This window comes from Mastigoproctus giganteus, chromosome 8, assembly GCF_048544385.1.
Source record: "Mastigoproctus giganteus isolate SK-2022 chromosome 8, ASM4854438v1, whole genome shotgun sequence".
NCBI lineage: Eukaryota > Metazoa > Arthropoda > Arachnida > Uropygi > Thelyphonidae > Mastigoproctus > Mastigoproctus giganteus.
Window position 1 is genome coordinate 218,791,092 of NC_143582.1, and position 18,450 is coordinate 218,809,541.

The window sequence follows — 18,450 nt, forward strand, 5'->3', positions numbered from 1 at the left end:
ATCTTATAGAGATATTTCACTAGAGTTAATGGAATTTTTTTTTTAAGTAATAATCGCTAAACATAGTGTAAGTTTGTACAGCCAGTAACTGATGATGGTTACAATGTAACATATGACAACACTATAATTGGCAATAATCAAAATTATTTCTATTGTGTACTGTACTCAATAAAGACATCACTACTATGACCTCACAATTTGTTCCATGCTATAAATGCTAACAGCACTGTTTGATAACTCCACATGAAGAACAGGTTTCTAGAAATTAAAGTTCGAGAAGTTAAGAAGGATTCGGAAGAAATGTAAAACAGAAATTTTCGAGTTAAGTTGGAAAATCAGTAGAATAATCTGTTGACTAAAATCAGAGACATTCATCAGAATTTCGACTTTGATTTGGAGTTGTTCGGGTTTTGTACTCTCCTCCGCAATGGATGAGAGGAAAAACAGAGTATTTTGTTGATACCCGTAAATCACCATAATACGAAGTTATTGTTCATTAAATCTGATTAGTGGAATTAATGAAATTATGAAAGGACTCATGTCCTTTCTCCGTTAATGCTTCTGCATTAACAAAATGATGATAGGGAGGTGAGTGGGTTGTCTCGCCACCGAAGAAGAAGGAGACTTCTGGTGGCGGGCAAAGTCAATGAAGAATCGTCGTCCGAAACTCTTCGATGAAGGTCCACTTAGAGTTGAAATGTCAAAAGTTTAGATGGTCATCTTTATACCCGTTTGCCAATGAGTGCATCCTTTGTTCGACTTCTTCTGAATCATTGCCTTTTTTCGGCATCTTCTAGGTAGGAGAAGGTTCGTTCTCAATTAGAAGAAAGATCTAAAAAATCGTGAACCCTTCAAGCTGATGGAACAAACTTGTGCTCTTTTAGAAACACCCATGTTACGAGCACAGCGATGTTAAATCGGTTGGACACGATTTATGAGAATTGTACTTCAAAACACGTAGGCAATCCACGCATTTTGAAATCTTGTACGGCAATACCTTAGAATGTTTACGATGAAGGGTGTCTTTAGGGTGTACTAGCGTTTTCTTGGCTGATGGGTGAGTGGGTTAGATAACCATCAGTCGAATTCTTCAATTGACAAAGTGTCCTGCTATCAACGTTCACGCTGACAGCAAGACAAGGTGATATATCGCTTGAGGAAGGTCGGGTTACGTGGAAAGTGGGTGGGTGGGATATTAACTGGTTCTTCTTTGTTACAGGTATCCGTTCTGAAAGCGATCAGTTGAATGATTGTAGTTGGGTACTTTACGTACTGTTGCAGAAGGTAGATATAACTTGGAATTCTACTTCGAACTTACAAAAATAGTTTCTATCCGATCTTTACGTTTGTGGCCGTCCTGGTTGGTTCAGTATGGGGTAGTGTTTCACATACCTCCATTACAATTGGGGCACCGTTATTTTAATGAGGTGGAATCTATTTAAAAGAAAGGTATATTCAACGACATAATTTGATTGAATACTTCACTGAGGTTAACAAAAGGCAAGATTCTGAAAAGAAACCAGCGATATCATATTTTTCAGAGAAAAAGAGAATATCTTTACTGCAACATAGAAAACAGTGCACATCAGGCTAAAGTTGCAGCTCTCCAACGCAGCTAGTTGGCCAGGGGTTATTGTGTTACTTATTTTAACAAGAGCTAACTTAATTTTAATGTAACTGCACAAGAGAGAATAAAAATGGTGCATTTAAAAAGTGTCAAGGAAGTGGTTTAAGTTGTTCAATAAAGTTACATAACCAAGGACATTAATAGAAGTCTGTCTTTTCAGGTTAATGAATGGCTAATTAACATGTGGACATGTGTTTTTGTAATGGGCGGCACCTAGAACGTCAGTTCATCTCTGCCTCGTACCTCTGTGAAGAACAGTACCACTGTAGAAGGGCCAGAAATGAGTAGTGTATATTTGTGGGTACTCGTCCACACCACGGGAAGGTGGGCCAGTTCCAATGGGGCTCGCACTGTTTGAATTCAAGACTCTGACCCACCTGATGTTGGCAAAAGATGGGCCAGACTGGCACATCTGGGGACCCACTCCAGAGGAGAAAAAAAAAATCCCGTGGTGTGTTATTTAAAAAAATTAAATAATAATTATAAATAACTATAATAAATTTATAGATTCCTTATGTACTGTTACTTGAAGGAATCCCTAATAGAATCCTTTTATTTATTTATAATTATATTAGTAAATTAATAAGAGGAGTTTACCTCAATATAGTACGTGGAACACTTCCGTATGATACCCTCCAGAAATTAAAACGGAAAAAACGAAAAAATCGACAACTTACCGGTACATTAAAGTAAAATATAAATAATTAAAGTAAATTATAAATAATTAAATAATCAATTTAACACAATTCAAAATCAATTCAAAACAATTAAAATTCAAATTAACGCAATTAAAAGAATCTAACGAAAAATCGTTTTGAATATTTTCGTTAGATTCTTTTAATTGCGTTAATTTGAATTTTAATTGTTTTGAATTGATTTTGAATTGTGTTAAATTGATTATTTAATTATTTATAATTTACTTTAATTATTTATATTTTACTTTAATGTACCGGTAAGTTGTCGATTTTTTCGTTTTTTCCGTTTTAATTTCTGGAGGGTATCATACGGAAGTGTTCCACGTACTATATTGAGGTAAACTCCTCTTATTAATTTACTAATATCATTATCAACGTAGAACATATTGAGTATTACAGCTCTGATTCATACTATCAAATTATTTATAATTAATATGAATTAGCATAAAGCTAATTTGTATATTAAGCTTTATGCTAATATTAATTATCAATAAATAAAAAATTAATTAATTAAAATAAATAAATAAATATTTAAAAAATTATACATATATAATATGTATATATAATAAAAATATAATAAATAAATAATACACCACGTGTATTTTTTTCCTCCTCTGGAGTGGGCCCCCAGAGGAATTTAGCCCATCTTTTGCCAACGTCAGGTGGGTCAGAGTCTCGAATTGAGACAGTGGAACTGGCCCACCTTCCCGTGGTGTGGACGAGTACCCAGAATCATCAGTCCAGGTGACTGATGCTTCTGCCAAGAAGCCAGAACAGAACAACAGAACATACTGATCCCTAATACACAATGTGCACAACCTCCAAATAAGGAATGTTGCTCCCTATTAGTTAGCTCCAACTTGCCAAAGGAGTAGCATTATTCGTAGCCGTATAACTAATTCTTCTTCTTGTGAAAACATCAGACGCAAACTGCAGAAGAACAACAAAAGAATTCTTTGTCTCCCACCAGCAAAGTTTCAGGCCCATGAGATAGAGTAGAAACTGACGAACGAAAAGTATCTCTCAAGTCATTATATAGCGGACAATCAAATAAAATATGGCTTCAATTTTCATTTTCTCCGCGTTGACAAGCTTCTGTTCTTAAAAGACGAAAACGACATAGTTTCTAGTTAAGAGATCCATGTACTGTTAAGAGGAAAGTGAAGATAAGTCTAAAGAGAACCAAAAAGGTTTCTGCTTTACACAAAAGTCACCTCAGGGAAGAAAGTCCTAGTAACAGATCCGGCAGATGACGTATCCCAGCGGGTCTGCCACAGATCATTTCATTCCACAAATGATTACGTTCTTGCTTAACATCTGAATAAATATTCGGAACCAAACCCATAAATTCAGTTGATATTTGGTTTTTTAACCTATAACAAAGACCTCTGTAAGCTACAAGAAGGTCCAATGGCAATATACCTGCAAGAACCTGCAGTGCAGAAGTTGAAATAGTACAACACGCTCTTAGCATACATAATAATATTGTACATTGCATAGAAGTCAACTTCACGCGAAATTTAGCAGTTCTAACCCTGTGAACCCATACACCTGCAGCGTAAGTGGTCATATGAAGGAATACGGCGTTATAATAGATTCTCATGGTAAGTCTAGAAAGTCCCCAGTCTGAACGAGAAATTTTTACAATAGCACCAGTGAATCTTCTGGTCTTTGTTGTCACACATTATTTAAATGAGAGACAAAATTAAGCTTCGCGTCTATTGTAATCCCAAGTAATTTAGTTTCAGAGAAAAGTGGAATCCTGTTATTATTAGTCTTCACTTTAGTGGATTGATTTATTAATCTTCACTTTAGTGGATTGATTTATTAATCTTCACTTTAGTGGATTGATTTATTAATCTTCACTTTAGGGTTTAAATGTTGAGGGTTTAAATGTGATCCAAAGATCATCATTTTAGTCTTAGACGAGCTTATTATCAATTTATTATCCACTGTCCAAAATAAATTTTGTAAAACATCATTGTCATTATTTTCGATAGCAAATCTAGATGAACCTTGAATTAAGATAGTAAGGTCGTCAGCATAAGCGATGATTTTAGTACTACTGAAACAACGGGAAATCCAATCCTGTAACACTGTATTCCGTATATAAGAAGCCCGAAGATGGCCCTGAGGCACCCTCGTGAAACTTCTCTAGACACCTCCTGAAATTTAGACTTCACTAAAATATGACGATTACTGAAATAGCTCGTGAACAGGAGGTATAGTTGCTGAGAGCATCCAGCTGATCGTTACCGTTCCAGATCACCATGCCACCATACAGAGTCAAAAGCGCCCTCGGAATCAACAAAGGTAGCTAACGTGTACTTTAATGTTGAACTCTCAATGCTGCGAACAAATTCAACAAGTGCATCTTCACAGAACCCATATTGATTAGAAGACGCCATATTTTTCAACTGAAGATCAGTAACACGCAGAGTCATTAGACGCTCTAGCAACTTCCCAAGATTTGGCAAAAGTGCAATAGGCCTATAAGATCTAGGATTTAATGCTATTTTATCCGATTTTTTAATCAGTTTTAAAAGTGCAATTTTTTACATATCAGGAAAGAGGCCTTCTTGGAGACATTTGTTAAAAAGCAAGCAGCACTTGTGGACACCAATTTGAAAAATCGCAAAATGTATTTTCAACCAAGTCTATCCCTAGATATTTCTTAATACTGTATTAATATTTTTAGAAACAGAGATTAACTCATCAATGGTGAATTCTTCTGTCTTCATATTGATGGTATAAAACGAATTTGCAACTCGAGTATTTGAATGTACAACAGAATCAGTAGTTAGATCATGCACCGGGAATAGTCTGTCAAGAATAATGTTAACTGTATTCATCCAATCAGTAGACTCCAGGAAATCTTCCTTCACAGTCCCGTATGCATCTAACGAGTGAATCTTATTACAAGCTGTCTTATAAATAAGACCCCAAGGATTATCATTACCTGCACTGTGAACAAACTCCTTCCATGTTTCCCGCTTACGTGCGGCAATAGCCTTGGCGTAATGTTGTTTGAATGAATTATATTGAGAGTAAAAATAAGCTACTTCATCAGAATGCCAATCCTTACGTCGACGCTGATATTTTCGACGGGCTTGATGTACCTTTTTCCTTAAAGAAGACAATTCTGAGGTCCACCAGGAACAGGTTTTTAAACTAATCTTTTTCTTGCTAGCCAACTTGTATGAGGCCTTAAGTAATGACTGGCGTAATAAGACAGCAATTCCACAAGCCGTAAAAGAGTGAAGAGACAAAAAGTCTTGTTCAGGGAAATCTGAACAAATGGAGGAGTCAAATAATTCCCAGTTTATGTGATTAATGAAAAATCTGACTAAAGCTGGCCGTAGTAAAAATTGATCTCCAGGTTTAGAAAACAAAAAATAGAACTCGATTATCACTTGTTGTCCAATCAGTAATCACTACCCAATCACGAAAAAGGTTGTTACTAGTTGAGGTAGGTGTAGTATATTTAAAGTGTTATTAATAATAAATTCCTCCAACATTTGACCACGACGATCACTTCCATTATTAAACCAAACTGGAGATTTAGCATTTACGTCAGAAGTTATTAAGACATTTTGTGGACCCAAGAAATTTAAAGCTGCTTCCAGATAATTCAAGGATAAATTAAAATCTTCTGATGGAGGACAATATAGGGAAATTAGATAAAAATTCAAATTCGAATATATAACCAAAATACAAGTAGCCGTTCTTGTAAACCAGGGATAATCTGCGGAATAATCTTTAATCTGAGAAATCAAGCTGATTCCTCAGAGACTGGCTGAATTATACAGGCAGTAAGCGGAAATCCCATTACCTTTGGAGTATATCCAGGTTGCACTTTAGCAGTATAAGGTTCTTGAATTGCAATAATATCAATAGCATTTTGCTCAATAGACACTTGAATTTCGTCCAATACTGCTCTAGAACGCTAACCGTTAATTTGCATAATCCTAATACCAGCAAGCAAAGACGCGGAAGAATCAGCAAGCGAATCATTAGCTCCAATAGCAGCTCTATCTCCGGGAATAAAACTTATATTGATATTATTATAACTATTATTCATTGGAGGTCCTTAATCATGCAATCTGTAACGTCTGTAAGTACTCGGAACATGTACCGTCCCTTACAGAGTGCTGATATTCCTTCCTATGTCTCTTACAGTTGATACAACTAGGCGGCTCTCCTTAAATGGACACTCATTAAATACGTGCCCACTTCGAGCACAATGCCCACAAGACTGGGACTCATGTGAACAATATTGGGTAGTATGTCCATACCCAAGACACAGATAACATTTAGTGACTATCGTATAAGGATGGTGTTTATGAGAAGTCCAAGTCAAAAACAACCTGTCCAGTGAGGACACATATTTATAAATTTTAGGTGAGAAGCTAACAACCCAATGAACTAGCGATGACGACATGGCCTGAATAGTAAAACGAAAAACTGTTTATTGCTTCACTTCTTCCAATGTGAAACCATAATCTACCATATTCTTGTTATAAATATTATCCACAATATCGTCCTTTGAAAGATCCCGTGGGACATCATAAATTATGACTATGGATTACCTTTACGAGGAACGCCAGTGATCACTCCAGCTTTGGAAAACGCCGCCATAGAAGTCAAGCAGTCCAAATCAGATTTCGTAGCTGTTTCCACAATCACTCCTCGATTACGAACAAGCCGCAAAGATTTCACTTTTACATTCTTCAAATAATTTTTAAGGGTTGTAGTAACTACATTTTTCACATCAGAACTTGTTTTCAAGTCACTAGTATCCAAAGCTCTAATTATTGAAACATTATTAGATGATTTAATAACATCTCTAGAAAAAACACCCTTTACAATAGAACCCCTCACAGTATCAGCATAGGTACCACAGGCTCTTGTGTATGTAACCTGTCCATCGGAAACTCATCTGTATTTACATCTGACTTTGGTATATACCTCCCTTCATCCTGTTCAATACGTTTACCACAGACTACAGTTAAAGTTTGTAACAATTGGGATCTTTTATCAATTTCCTCATTAATGGCTTTTAATCTCTCATTTTCTATCAATAGTGCAGTTGTTACAGTCTCCAAATTACACCATTTGTCCATAATGATATCCTCATTTTTTCAGTCACCTTATTAGCCTCTCCGAAAAGAAAACTTGTGATATCTTTTCGCATTTTAGAAATGACCGCATATACAGAAGACGCATCTTGAATATTATGAAACTCATCAGTTATTGCACTTACATAATTATCACATTCATCAGGCATTGTACTTGAATCAATAGTCAAAACAGGATGGAAATAGACCCAATCCCCTCCACTTCAATTAACTCACCACCTGTGCTCTGCCCTCGTTCTCAGCTGCTCGTGACTAATACTTTTAGAATAAACAAACTCACCTAAAATCGCCATGAGATTGAGGAATTTTAGGTGGGAGTAGTGAGGAAGTATCCTCTCCCTCCCCACTGGATCTGTCTAAAGATCGTTTACCGTTAGGATTTCTATCTTCCATAATTGTTTGACATCAAAAACTCGCAAATAGATTAATATTAGTAGTATTTAATTAGTGTTGCGCGAAAATGCCCTCTCCCATTCTGCACTTTTGTGAAGACATTTCTGATCTAGCACCAGCAGATTTCTTCCTCATTTCGACAAAGTGTGCATAGTATTAGGGTCAGGCGCCACCTGTGGTTTCCCACATCTGCGCCATATGTTCGCTGTGAAGGAATACAGTACTACTGTAAATGCCAGAAAAGTGTTGTGTGTTGTATATAACATATTGCGTTAGGTTCTGTTGTGTGTTGTATATAACATATTGCGTTAGGTTCTGTTGTGTGTTGTATATAACATATTGCGTTAGGTTCTGTTGTGTGTCCTGGCATTTGGCCACAGGGACCCTGGTGTAACTCCACGTTGCCCGCACACACCACTATAACTTAAGAGAGTTATAGGATAGTGTTCTGCGAACTTTTTTACTACGTCAACTTCCAGCAAATCCAAGCCTGGGGTTTTACCCTCCTTCGTTTTGGCCAGGGCCAAATTCATTTCCAGGGATGTGAAGAGCGGTTCACTAGTATCTGATGTGTATGCCCTGTTCCTGTCAATGATTTCTTGTTGCTCCAGTGTCGGTGCCAAGTCATCAGTTGGGTAGATATTGTCCAGTATGTTGTTGAGAGAATCAGACCAAGAGTATGTCGAGGTTCCATCCGGCCTGAGTGTGGTTTCCAAAACTTCACCTCTGGGTAGCCTGTTTGTAATGATCCGAAATACAATGCCCCATGGATCGCCATTTCCCACTGTGGAAACTAGAGTTTGCCATGACTCCTTCTTACATCTGCGTATTTCTTTGGAATATGCATTTCTTATCACACGGTAAGCCTCTCGTGCTGCAGCTACTTCTCTCGGGGGAAGGTGTACACGAGCTCGTTGAAATGTCTTCCTGGCTAGGTGGACTCTTATTCTCAGATCTCGCAAATTTGTGTTCCACCAGGGGACCGCGTACCTGTATTGTCTTCTACGCGGGATGGAAGCATCACAGGCACTCCTGATGGCAGCTGTTACCTTCGTAACGCTTTCTTCAGGTGTGAGTGTAATAGGTAGTGGAATGTCTTGCGGAAAAAACTTGACCAATTCCTCTTGGAATCGGCCCCAATCTGCTTTTTTGGTGTTGTATCTCACTATGTCTCTAGGAATTGGTGGTGCACGTTCCACAGAACGAACGAGGGAGAAGGTGATTGCTCTGTGGTCTGATGTTGTCCATGACTCTTGAACAGCCCAGTTGATCAGTTTACTTTGAATGTCAGGTGTTGCTATAGTGACATCAATTGTGCTCTCCAGAGGGAACTGCTGAAGGTGGAGAGGTGACCTGGACGATTCAGGATCCGCAGACCAGACGAAATTATGTAATCTTCAAGTCTTGTACCATTTCTGGTTGGTGTTCTGTCTGGAGTTGGGCTGTTCCAGAGTGCTGAGCGACAGTTAGCATCCATGCCTATCAGCAACCGCCCACCTGGGAGGAGATGGAGTGCTTCCTGGATGATGGAGATTGCAGTAGTAATATCCTCACCAGGGTGAGAATATAGTGAGAGAAGATATAGGGACCCGAGAGATGTCATGATCTGCGCACAGGCGCTGATGGAGGTGCATGATGGCGCGATTTTAGTCACCGTTATTTCTGGATTCCTCACAACGACAGCAGCCCATGGATGGTCTTCCATGCAGTGAATGATTTTATATGAAGTGGGATATCCCACGACATTCCCAGAGTGAACGTAGGGTTCCTGCAACATCATGGCGTCAATTTGATTTTCCTCAGCTTTGATCTTTAGCTGGTCTGCGACTACTCTCGCTCTCTGGGCATTTAGTTGCAGTAACTTGATCTCTTGTTGTCTGTTTCTTGTGGGGCATCTATCCATAATTTACTCTCATTTGGTAAAGGCTCTTCACTTTTTTGTATACTGGGCAGTTTGTGTCACGAACCGAATGTTCGTGTGGTGCCCCAGATGACTTACAGTTTGCGCAGTTTGGAGACTGTTCTTTGTTGGGACAGTTCTTGAAAACATGGCCCTTTTGAGCACAGTGGCCGCAGGTGGTCTCACGCTGGTTGCAGGTATGGGACGTATGCCCAAAGCGGAGACACCTATAGCACTTAGGAACCGATATGTGCTCTTTAAACCTATAGCTGCCCCAGCCAATATAAATTCTATTTTGGGTTTCAACAAGTTGCCACACTCTTGGGGATAGTTCAATTATCCAATTAACCCTTGTCGGTGATTTTGTTTTAGCTCTGTATTTTGGTTTGATGTCTTCTACCGCCGTCTCGTCCAGTAGATACATACTCAAGTTTTTATGGTAGATCTCTTCTTTGAGTTCCTCTGGGGTCATATTCTGGTCTATATCGAAAGGTATAATCGACGGCCCATTTTTTTGGGGGGTTTCAGCTCTTAATCCATAGTTGGACATTTCTGTGTTATTTAAGATGCTTATTGCCTCCTCCCTGGTACCAGTTTCAATTATGACTCCGGGGTGTCTGGTTTTCCTGATGCTTTTAATTCTGATGGTTTTCATCTGGTTCTTCATATTTTTTGTTAAGGCGTCTTTAACTGCATCGCTAGTTTCCAGTTGTGCATCTTCAGCTGGCTTAATTATGATTACATGCGACTCAGGCTTCTTGGCTATCTTTTTATCTTGTACTTTTTCAGGTAAATTGGTGTTTGATTGTGTTGCACCATTCCTCAACGCTTCTGCGAAGGAGCGGGGGCGTTGTTGCATTTGATTTCCTCGCTCCTGTGTAAGGACGTCAATTTTGGCTTCTAATCTTTCATGTTCTACATGGAGGTTTAAAACCACTGTCTCCATTTTGCTGAAGATACCAATTAAATCAGACCTGATGGCAGCAGTGATCCTGCTCGATTGCTTTGCCAAATATTTATCTAAGGACACTCTGATTGTCCTGATCTGATCAATCGGAGAACCTGTTAGTGGGGGATCTTGACGCTTAAGCACTTGACTTTTAGGTTCTTCGCATTCTGAATCGCTGCAGGACTCATTTCCGCCCTCTACAGTTGTGTCTTTAGGTGTTGGAGAATCTGTAGCCGATATCATTCTACTTCTCTCCTTTTTCTTGAAATTATCCTTGAAGGGCTTGTTTATCTCTTCCGCAGCAGAGGGAGCTTCAGTGGTGAAATGGTATTAGCAAAGCTGCTGCTTCCAGGGCTATTTTTACGGATTTGTGACTGCGCGCGCCAAAGTCAAATAGGGGCCCACTTATTGGGGGTCATTATTATTGAGTATAATATTACTCAATATTTTCAGAGAGACCCATACTAAACTTTGCACTGGGGCCCACTTTTTCTAGTTATGACACTGGTAGTAAGTAAATTAACTGTACCCCTTAAACAAATAATAAACTTAAATACATTATATTTTTTCTTTTTCAACATTCAAGATTTTAAAATCCGATTACTTTATTAAAAACGAGTTAGAGACTTCATATGGCCTCCTTTACATACAGTTTCACTTGAATTTGTTTCATAATTTTTCTTACTATTAATTAATTATGAACGATTATACAGAATGACAGAGACAGTGAGGTTATGATTGATCGGTTAAACGACGCCATGTCTTTAACCGGAAGTACGTCATGTGTGATCAGCTCTTTTTCAAAGAGCTGATCACTCATGACGTACTTCCGGTTAACCTTTCCTTTCACCTTTCACCTTTCCTTATGTTTGTAACCCATTCATTTAACGCTTTTGTTTCAGACATCTTTAGCATGAAGTGTGGCTTGCGGAGAGGTGAAAGTTATGCTTAATTCGCGTGTAGTTACATCCTTGAGCCTCGGATTCGGGCTTGGTGTCCTGTTTTCTCAAGCGGTATGTTGTTTGTTTCGAAGATATTTCTCATACGTAGCATCGGGAACACGTTGCGATTTGACCTCTACGGATATAAAGCTACTTTTGAGTAATAGAAAGAGAAATAATGGATCCTGTAATTCATTTCACAGAGTTCTTGTGTTTCCAGACTCCAGCATAGCTTGCAATACAGTTGCCAAAGGGGAAAAATGTGTGAAACCAAATTGCAGGTTTTCCCATGAGAAAACTTCCGTAGTTATTATGGAAGAAGTATTGACTTCCAGTCGTTATACAATAGATATTTGTGTGTATCTCATAACTTCAAACTACCTTCGTGAACTAATAATAAATTGTCATAAAAAAGGGGTGGCTGTTAGATTGATAACTGATAAAGCTGCAGAAGAGACTAATGTTAGCGGAAGGCAAATAGGAATGATAAGAGCAGAAGGTACGTATGATACTAATTTCAGTTGTTAGCTTATTGCCGGAAATTATTAACAACACTTTTAAGTTATCCGCATTATGAATAACTTGTAAAAGCACTAGATTTTGTTTTTAAAAGTGGTAGCTTTCATAAACCTGAAAAAAATAAATAAATCAAACAAAAATATATACAAAAGGTTACAGTTCGATTCCATGATACAGCTTGGTTTCTCCACAGCTCAACTAGAAATAGAAAGCGATACTGTTCATGAAAAATCGTCCTTTATTGAATAGCCATTGTAGCATCAAATCGAATTGGTTATATATGATTTTTTCGTAACAAACCCGTGCTGTGGCTGAAGTATAACTGCACTCCTGTCTAGACGATACTGCATTACATCTTTAACCAGCAACTCGGTTATTTTCCCCAGAACAGAAGTTACGCTAACAGGTCTGTAATTACTCATGTTACTTTTTGATTTCCGTTTGTGAATTGGCTGAGCCGTATACACTCAGTCAGATTTTATCCGACAATGACCATGTGTCTGCCGTTTTTAGCTTTTTAAAATCAATAAACATTTTTGCTCATATATAAAATTTACATTTTTCTTTTATACATTTGTTATACCTTTTGACATAGTGACCTAACCAATTAGGTCACTGAAAGTTAAATTTTTTTTTTTTTTTTTATATATATGACCTGGTCTTTGTGCATTATAGCCTTAGTAGCTAATGCGCCAATAAAATCAAAACCAAGCCAAACCAAACCCTTTGTGAATTGGGAATACAATCACACATCTCCAGTCCTCAGGAACCTCCCCTGTATCCAACGATGCTGTCATAATTATGATTAATGGTTTGCCTACCTCCTTTGCTGCTTCCCTTAATTTAATTGGATAGATCCCATCCACCCTAGGTGCCTTTTTTATGTTTAACTTCAACAATTTCTCTTCCCCTTTTCTCTCGGTGATCACAAAATCATTTAGCTTCCTATCAGGATTTGATAAACTTCTGGCATACCCATCCCTAAAGAATTCCTCATTTAGATAAAAATATAATATTTTATATTAACAGTGGTTAGGCCACATCTTGTATCCTGCATATAGGTGTGGAAACCTCAGTTTAGGAAGGAGCTGTATGTGTTGGAATGGGTGAAGAAGAGGGGAACAAAAGCATGCTCTTACCAAGAAAGGTAAGATCACCATTTTGTTCTGTTTGCCTGCTCTGCAAATTGCAGTGTCTGAAAACTAGGCACATGTCAAGAAAAGGAGCATACACATTGAGTGACATCATTGCCAGGTTACTCTGCTCTTCAAATGTGTCCCCAATACTCAGGAATTGCTAGTTAGGTTTACTAAAATTGGTTTTAAAAAAATAACTTGGAAGTTTTTATGTCAGCTCAATTGATAACAGTTATTCAGTCATAATGAATAGAAACCAATGGGGGATGAATATTGTGCAGTAAGATTATCAGACTGTCAACCTATCATATGGAAGCAACACTAAATATCATTATTTCTTGCCTCAACTTTTTTTGGAAAGTTTTTCATTCCCTACTCAACATGGGCAATTTAAACCCAAGGGTGATACTTCCTTCAATTTAGAAATCAATAAAATTTTATTTTAAAAGGCAGTAAATATATGTGATGGACTTATTAGAAGCAAGCAATGCAGATGCAAGTATAACTTTGCATGTAAATTTTTCTATTTTATGGGCATCTAATAAATTAAATTTCACCAGACAAGATGGCAACTTCACCATAACTGTTTTATTGCAGCCAATCGTTCAGTACTGGATCACTGTGCATTTCTTGCGTAAACGAAAGAGTTTGATTTTTCAAGTGTGCACTGCTTGCATATGTTTATTTTACTGAATGGCAATTTGAGAAATGTAGTCAAGAACACTGTCAATTTTCATTTAAGCCCAAAGAAAATACTCTGCATTTTGAGACAAAAAGTAATACCTTCTGTTGGATATCTTCTGGCTGTTGGTCAAAACTGGTGAGCACAGAGCACCAATTTCTTTGATGAGGGCTTGGTGCAGTTTGAAAAAAATTTAACAGTGGAAACCTTAACAAAACTACTGTTTTTGCTTGCTTTATACTTCTCTGAAGTGTGAAAACAAAACAACTGAAATTATGCCTGAACAGTATTAACATCAAAAATTAATTTATGGTTATTAACTAACACTTCAAACATTTTATTTCTATGAAATGTGCTCATTTTTTAAAATCCCAATGTAAACTACAACACGGGGACCCAAAAAATGCTAAATTTCAAAAACTGACAATATTCATGCCTGTAATAAATGAATTTTCATTACTGGCACATTATTAGTCACCATTGCATTCTTGTTAAGGGGTTACATGATAGTTTATTACTTTATCTTAAACTATACATGTATTTTACATTGGCAAGATATTTGTTAATAATGGAAGCAAATTGGTGAAGTTTTTTTTTTTAGGTTGGCTGTAACTAATCTCCCAGCTATAAAGTGTTTAAATTTGGTTTCTTTAAGTTTATATTAAAAAGGTTTATTTATCACATAATGATATTTATATGAATAGGGGTTTAAAAGTTTTTAGCCCAATAGAGATTGCAGAAGTTTTCTTGGAAAAAATATTGCCATCCTGTGCTGTGACTCTTGTGTGTCCTCAGAAAATTTCAAGTTTGTAACTGTATTCTCCTCCTTTACCAAGGCTATTGAAGTATTGTGATAGTGTTAATTGTAATGTGGCTCTGGGAGTTTCCCCCAACTCTGCTTTGAAGTGTGGAAAGTGAATGAAGATGGCAAGTGCTGAGAAAATCAAGCACTGTGTGCAGTCATTGAGTACCTTCATTTAAAGGGAATGTTTCCAAAATAAATTCATGGAGACATGCAGCAAACTTTGGAAGAATCTTTTTCCTCATGCAACATGATCAAAAACTTGGTTGCAGAATTTAATCATAGACAAGGCAGTGTTGAAGGTGCATGCCACAGTAGGATGCCTATTACCATATACCTACAAACGTAGATACCATTCATGACCCAATCGTGCAAGAACGCAGAATAACATTGAAGCTGATTTAGACAACATTCACCATCTCCCATGAGCAAGCTCATGATATTGTATGAGCATTTTAGAGATGAAGAACATTTCTTAAAGGTAGGTCCCTAAAACACTGAATGTAGACCAGAAGCAGGAAAGAGTGAGGTGTTTTGTCATGAGATTGTGCAGCATTTTGAAGCTAATGAAGCTGTTTTTTGGGTGGTATGTCACTGTTGATATGATGCACCACTTCAACTCTGAAAGAAAAGAACAATCGACACAGTGGAAGCATCCCTCTTCTACCCCCCCCCCATTAGAAGGTTTCAAGTGCAGAAGTTAGCAGGGAAAGTCATGGCATCCATCTTTTGGAATGCAGAAGGCAAGATCATAGTCGATTTCCTGGAATGAGTTGCTGAGTATTAGCAAAACGGCCTTAAAACGTCAGGAATAAACATACCAGAAATAAATATTACTACAACCAGTGAAATGTTAAAATAATATTTTTTTAAAAAAATATGCAGTGATAATTAAGAAATACAAATATAATAAAGAAAATTAAATTAAAGGAAACATCTCAGCTGTGTTATTCTAACCCTACTGGAAGTGTTTCCACAAAGAATCCACGCTTCTTGATTAGACCGGGGTTCGAGCCCGTCACCACCAAATACGGAGGATGCAGAAAGGTCAGCGAATGACCACCGCATATTCTTGGAGCAATATGGCCTTAGTTGCTAATGCTCCTAAAAACCAAATAACAAATCCACAAAGAATTAAATCTCAAGAAGCACAGAAAATTGGCCAAAGGAGATATCTTACATCAGGACAATGTACCGGTGACTGTGGGTTGAGCTATTACAGCATCTACCCTTCTCACTGGATTTCGGTCCGTTGGACTATTTTCTATTTCCAAATCTCAGAAAGGAGTTGAAAGGACAGAAATTTGATAGTAACAATGCTGTGATTGATGGAGTCAATAACTGATTTGAGTCAAAATCTTCTAAATTTTATTTGTGCAGGTTACAAAAGCTAGTGGACTGTGCCAGAAAGTGTTGACTTAAGGGGGACTGTGTTTAAAAATAAATGTGTTTTCACAAATTTTCAGCATTCCTTCTATGAGGGGCTAGAAACTTTTCATATTCCCCTTGTATGTAAAGCTTTATTAAGCACATCTAATTCAAATTTTTTTTTTTTTTTTTTTTTTTTTCCATCTAGGAATTCCAGTTAGGTGTAATAGTACAGCTTATTGGATGCATCATAAGTTTGTTATTGTGGATCAGCAAATCCTTCTTACTGGTTCTTTGAACTGGACTGAACAAGCCATGATGGGAAATTTTGAAAATATAATCATTACCACTGAAAAACAATTAGTAGAACCATTTATTGCTGAATTTGAAAAGTTATGGACACTCTTTAAATTTTAAGGACAAACAGTGGACATCCACTGTGATATTTTTTTTTCTTTCTTACTGTATAGAATAATTTTCATTGCAGTGAGTTATTTTATACAGTCAAATTATGCTAGCCTTAATGGCTTACGTGAATGTTTTATTATTTTAAATCATGTTTTAAGATCATTATCCATTTCTATCCCTTTCTCATACGTCATATCCAACCTTTGAAGTGATTAATGGGATCTGTGGCACCTGGGTCGGTTGTAGCTGTTCATTTAGGGGGAGGAAAAAGTTCTAGATTGAGTTTTTATCATCAACTTTTTTTGACCCATTGAATGTTTAAGGCTAGTATATCTGAAACCATCTCATGAAGATGTTGAGTGCTAATGTGATAAAATTATCAATTTATATGTGAAACTCCTGGCCAAGCTGGCTGTGAAGGGTATATTGCAGGGTGTATTTATTTTCTCTGCAATAAAGAATATTTATTTATTTATTTAAACTATTTTTACATGTTTACAAGAATTCCTTGCATCATTTTGCATTCACTGAACCTTTGAACATTTTCAATGGACAGAGTAAGCCATTATGGGGAAACCGCATACAATTTTATGAAAATATTATGAAATTGTTAATTTTAAAACTAGTTACGACAAACAATGAGAGCTATCAGGGCTTATCATTTCTGTGTTTGCTTGCTTACACAGTTAATTACATGCATTGAAAATGTGACTAATACTTGAATACCTCTGAAGCAATTAACACATCCAGCACCAATCTTCCACCACCAAATACCGAGGATGCGGAAAGATCAGGGAATGACCACCGCATATCCCGGAGCAATATGGCCTTAGTTGCTAATGCTCCTAAAAACCAAATAACAAACAAACAAAGCACCAATCTTCCACCTCATGGTGTATTCAAAAAGTAGTTATTACAAATTAAAAACTATCAGTCTGCTGTAGTCCACCTATAAAATTTATAACTTATTTTCCTGAGCAACATATAAAAAGTGATATTAAATCTGCAGCAGTGGCAACTTGTTTTAAATTGTTTTATTGTATTTTAATTTATTTGTTTTGTTGCTTTTATGAAATTTTATTTTTAAATATATATTTAAATTAGATACTGGTGTAGTTTCACAAAAAAAATTGTTTTATGATTCTTGTAGTGACTCACTGTTGTATCAGTATATTGGAGAAATTGATACAAAGCGAGCCCATTGGTAAGATGTTGAAGTCGACACATATGCCTTGGAATAATTAATTGCATTAAATGTTATGGACAAAGTAAGCCATTATGGGGAAACCGCATACAATTTTATGAAAATATTATGAAATTGTTAATTTTCATAAAATTGTATGCGGTTTCCCCATAATGGCTTACTCTGTCCATTGAAAATGTTCAAAGGTTCAGTGAATGCAAAATGATGCAAGGAATTCTTGTAAACATGTAAAAATAGTTTAAATAAATAAATATTCTTTATTGCAGAGAAAATAAATACACCCTGCAATATACCCTTCACAGCCAGCTTGGCCAGGAGTTTCACATATAAATTGATAATTTTATCACATTAGCACTCAACATCTTCATGAGATGGTTTCTTATGATAATCTTATGATGGTTTCTTTTTCTTATGATATAGAAAGTAATTTAAAATAAAATTACTGAATTGCTGAAGGAATTTTTTTTTTTTTAACAAATACCAAAAATTAAATACTTATTGCTAGATGATTGAAGCAAAAATATTACCACCATTTTCTAATATCAGAAGTATGGTAAATTGTATCGAAATCCTCAAATGTCATTAATTGAACTCGATGGAATTAATTTCATGCCTAACTAGAGTCAAATATTGCTCTTCTTGCATCTTCTGAAACAGGTGGTGCATACCATAAAATGATTAATCCCTT

The 18,450-nt window shown here is 36.7% G+C and overlaps 1 protein-coding gene across 1 annotated transcript; it reads left to right on the forward strand.

The window, feature by feature from the left end:
* Positions 1–11,608: 11,608 nt before the first annotated feature.
* zuc (Mitochondrial cardiolipin hydrolase zuc) lies at positions 11,609–16,567 on the forward strand. Its single transcript, XM_090380478.1, has 2 exons — positions 11,609–12,142; positions 16,359–16,567. Exons 1-2 carry the CDS (start codon positions 11,647–11,649, stop codon positions 16,565–16,567), a joined length of 705 nt encoding a protein of 234 aa, XP_090236604.1. The 5' UTR covers positions 11,609–11,646.
* Positions 16,568–18,450: the final 1,883 nt, after the last annotated feature.

Excerpts from the sequence above, each read along its gene's own strand:
- zuc (XM_090380478.1), top strand. The coding sequence starts at position 11,647 with ATGCTTAATTCGCGTGTAGTTACATCCTTGAGCCTCGGATTCGGGCTT. Across the intron at positions 12,143-16,358 it reads AGGAATGATAAGAGCAGAAG|GAATTCCAGTTAGGTGTAAT; the intron begins GTACGTATGATA and ends TTTTCCATCTAG.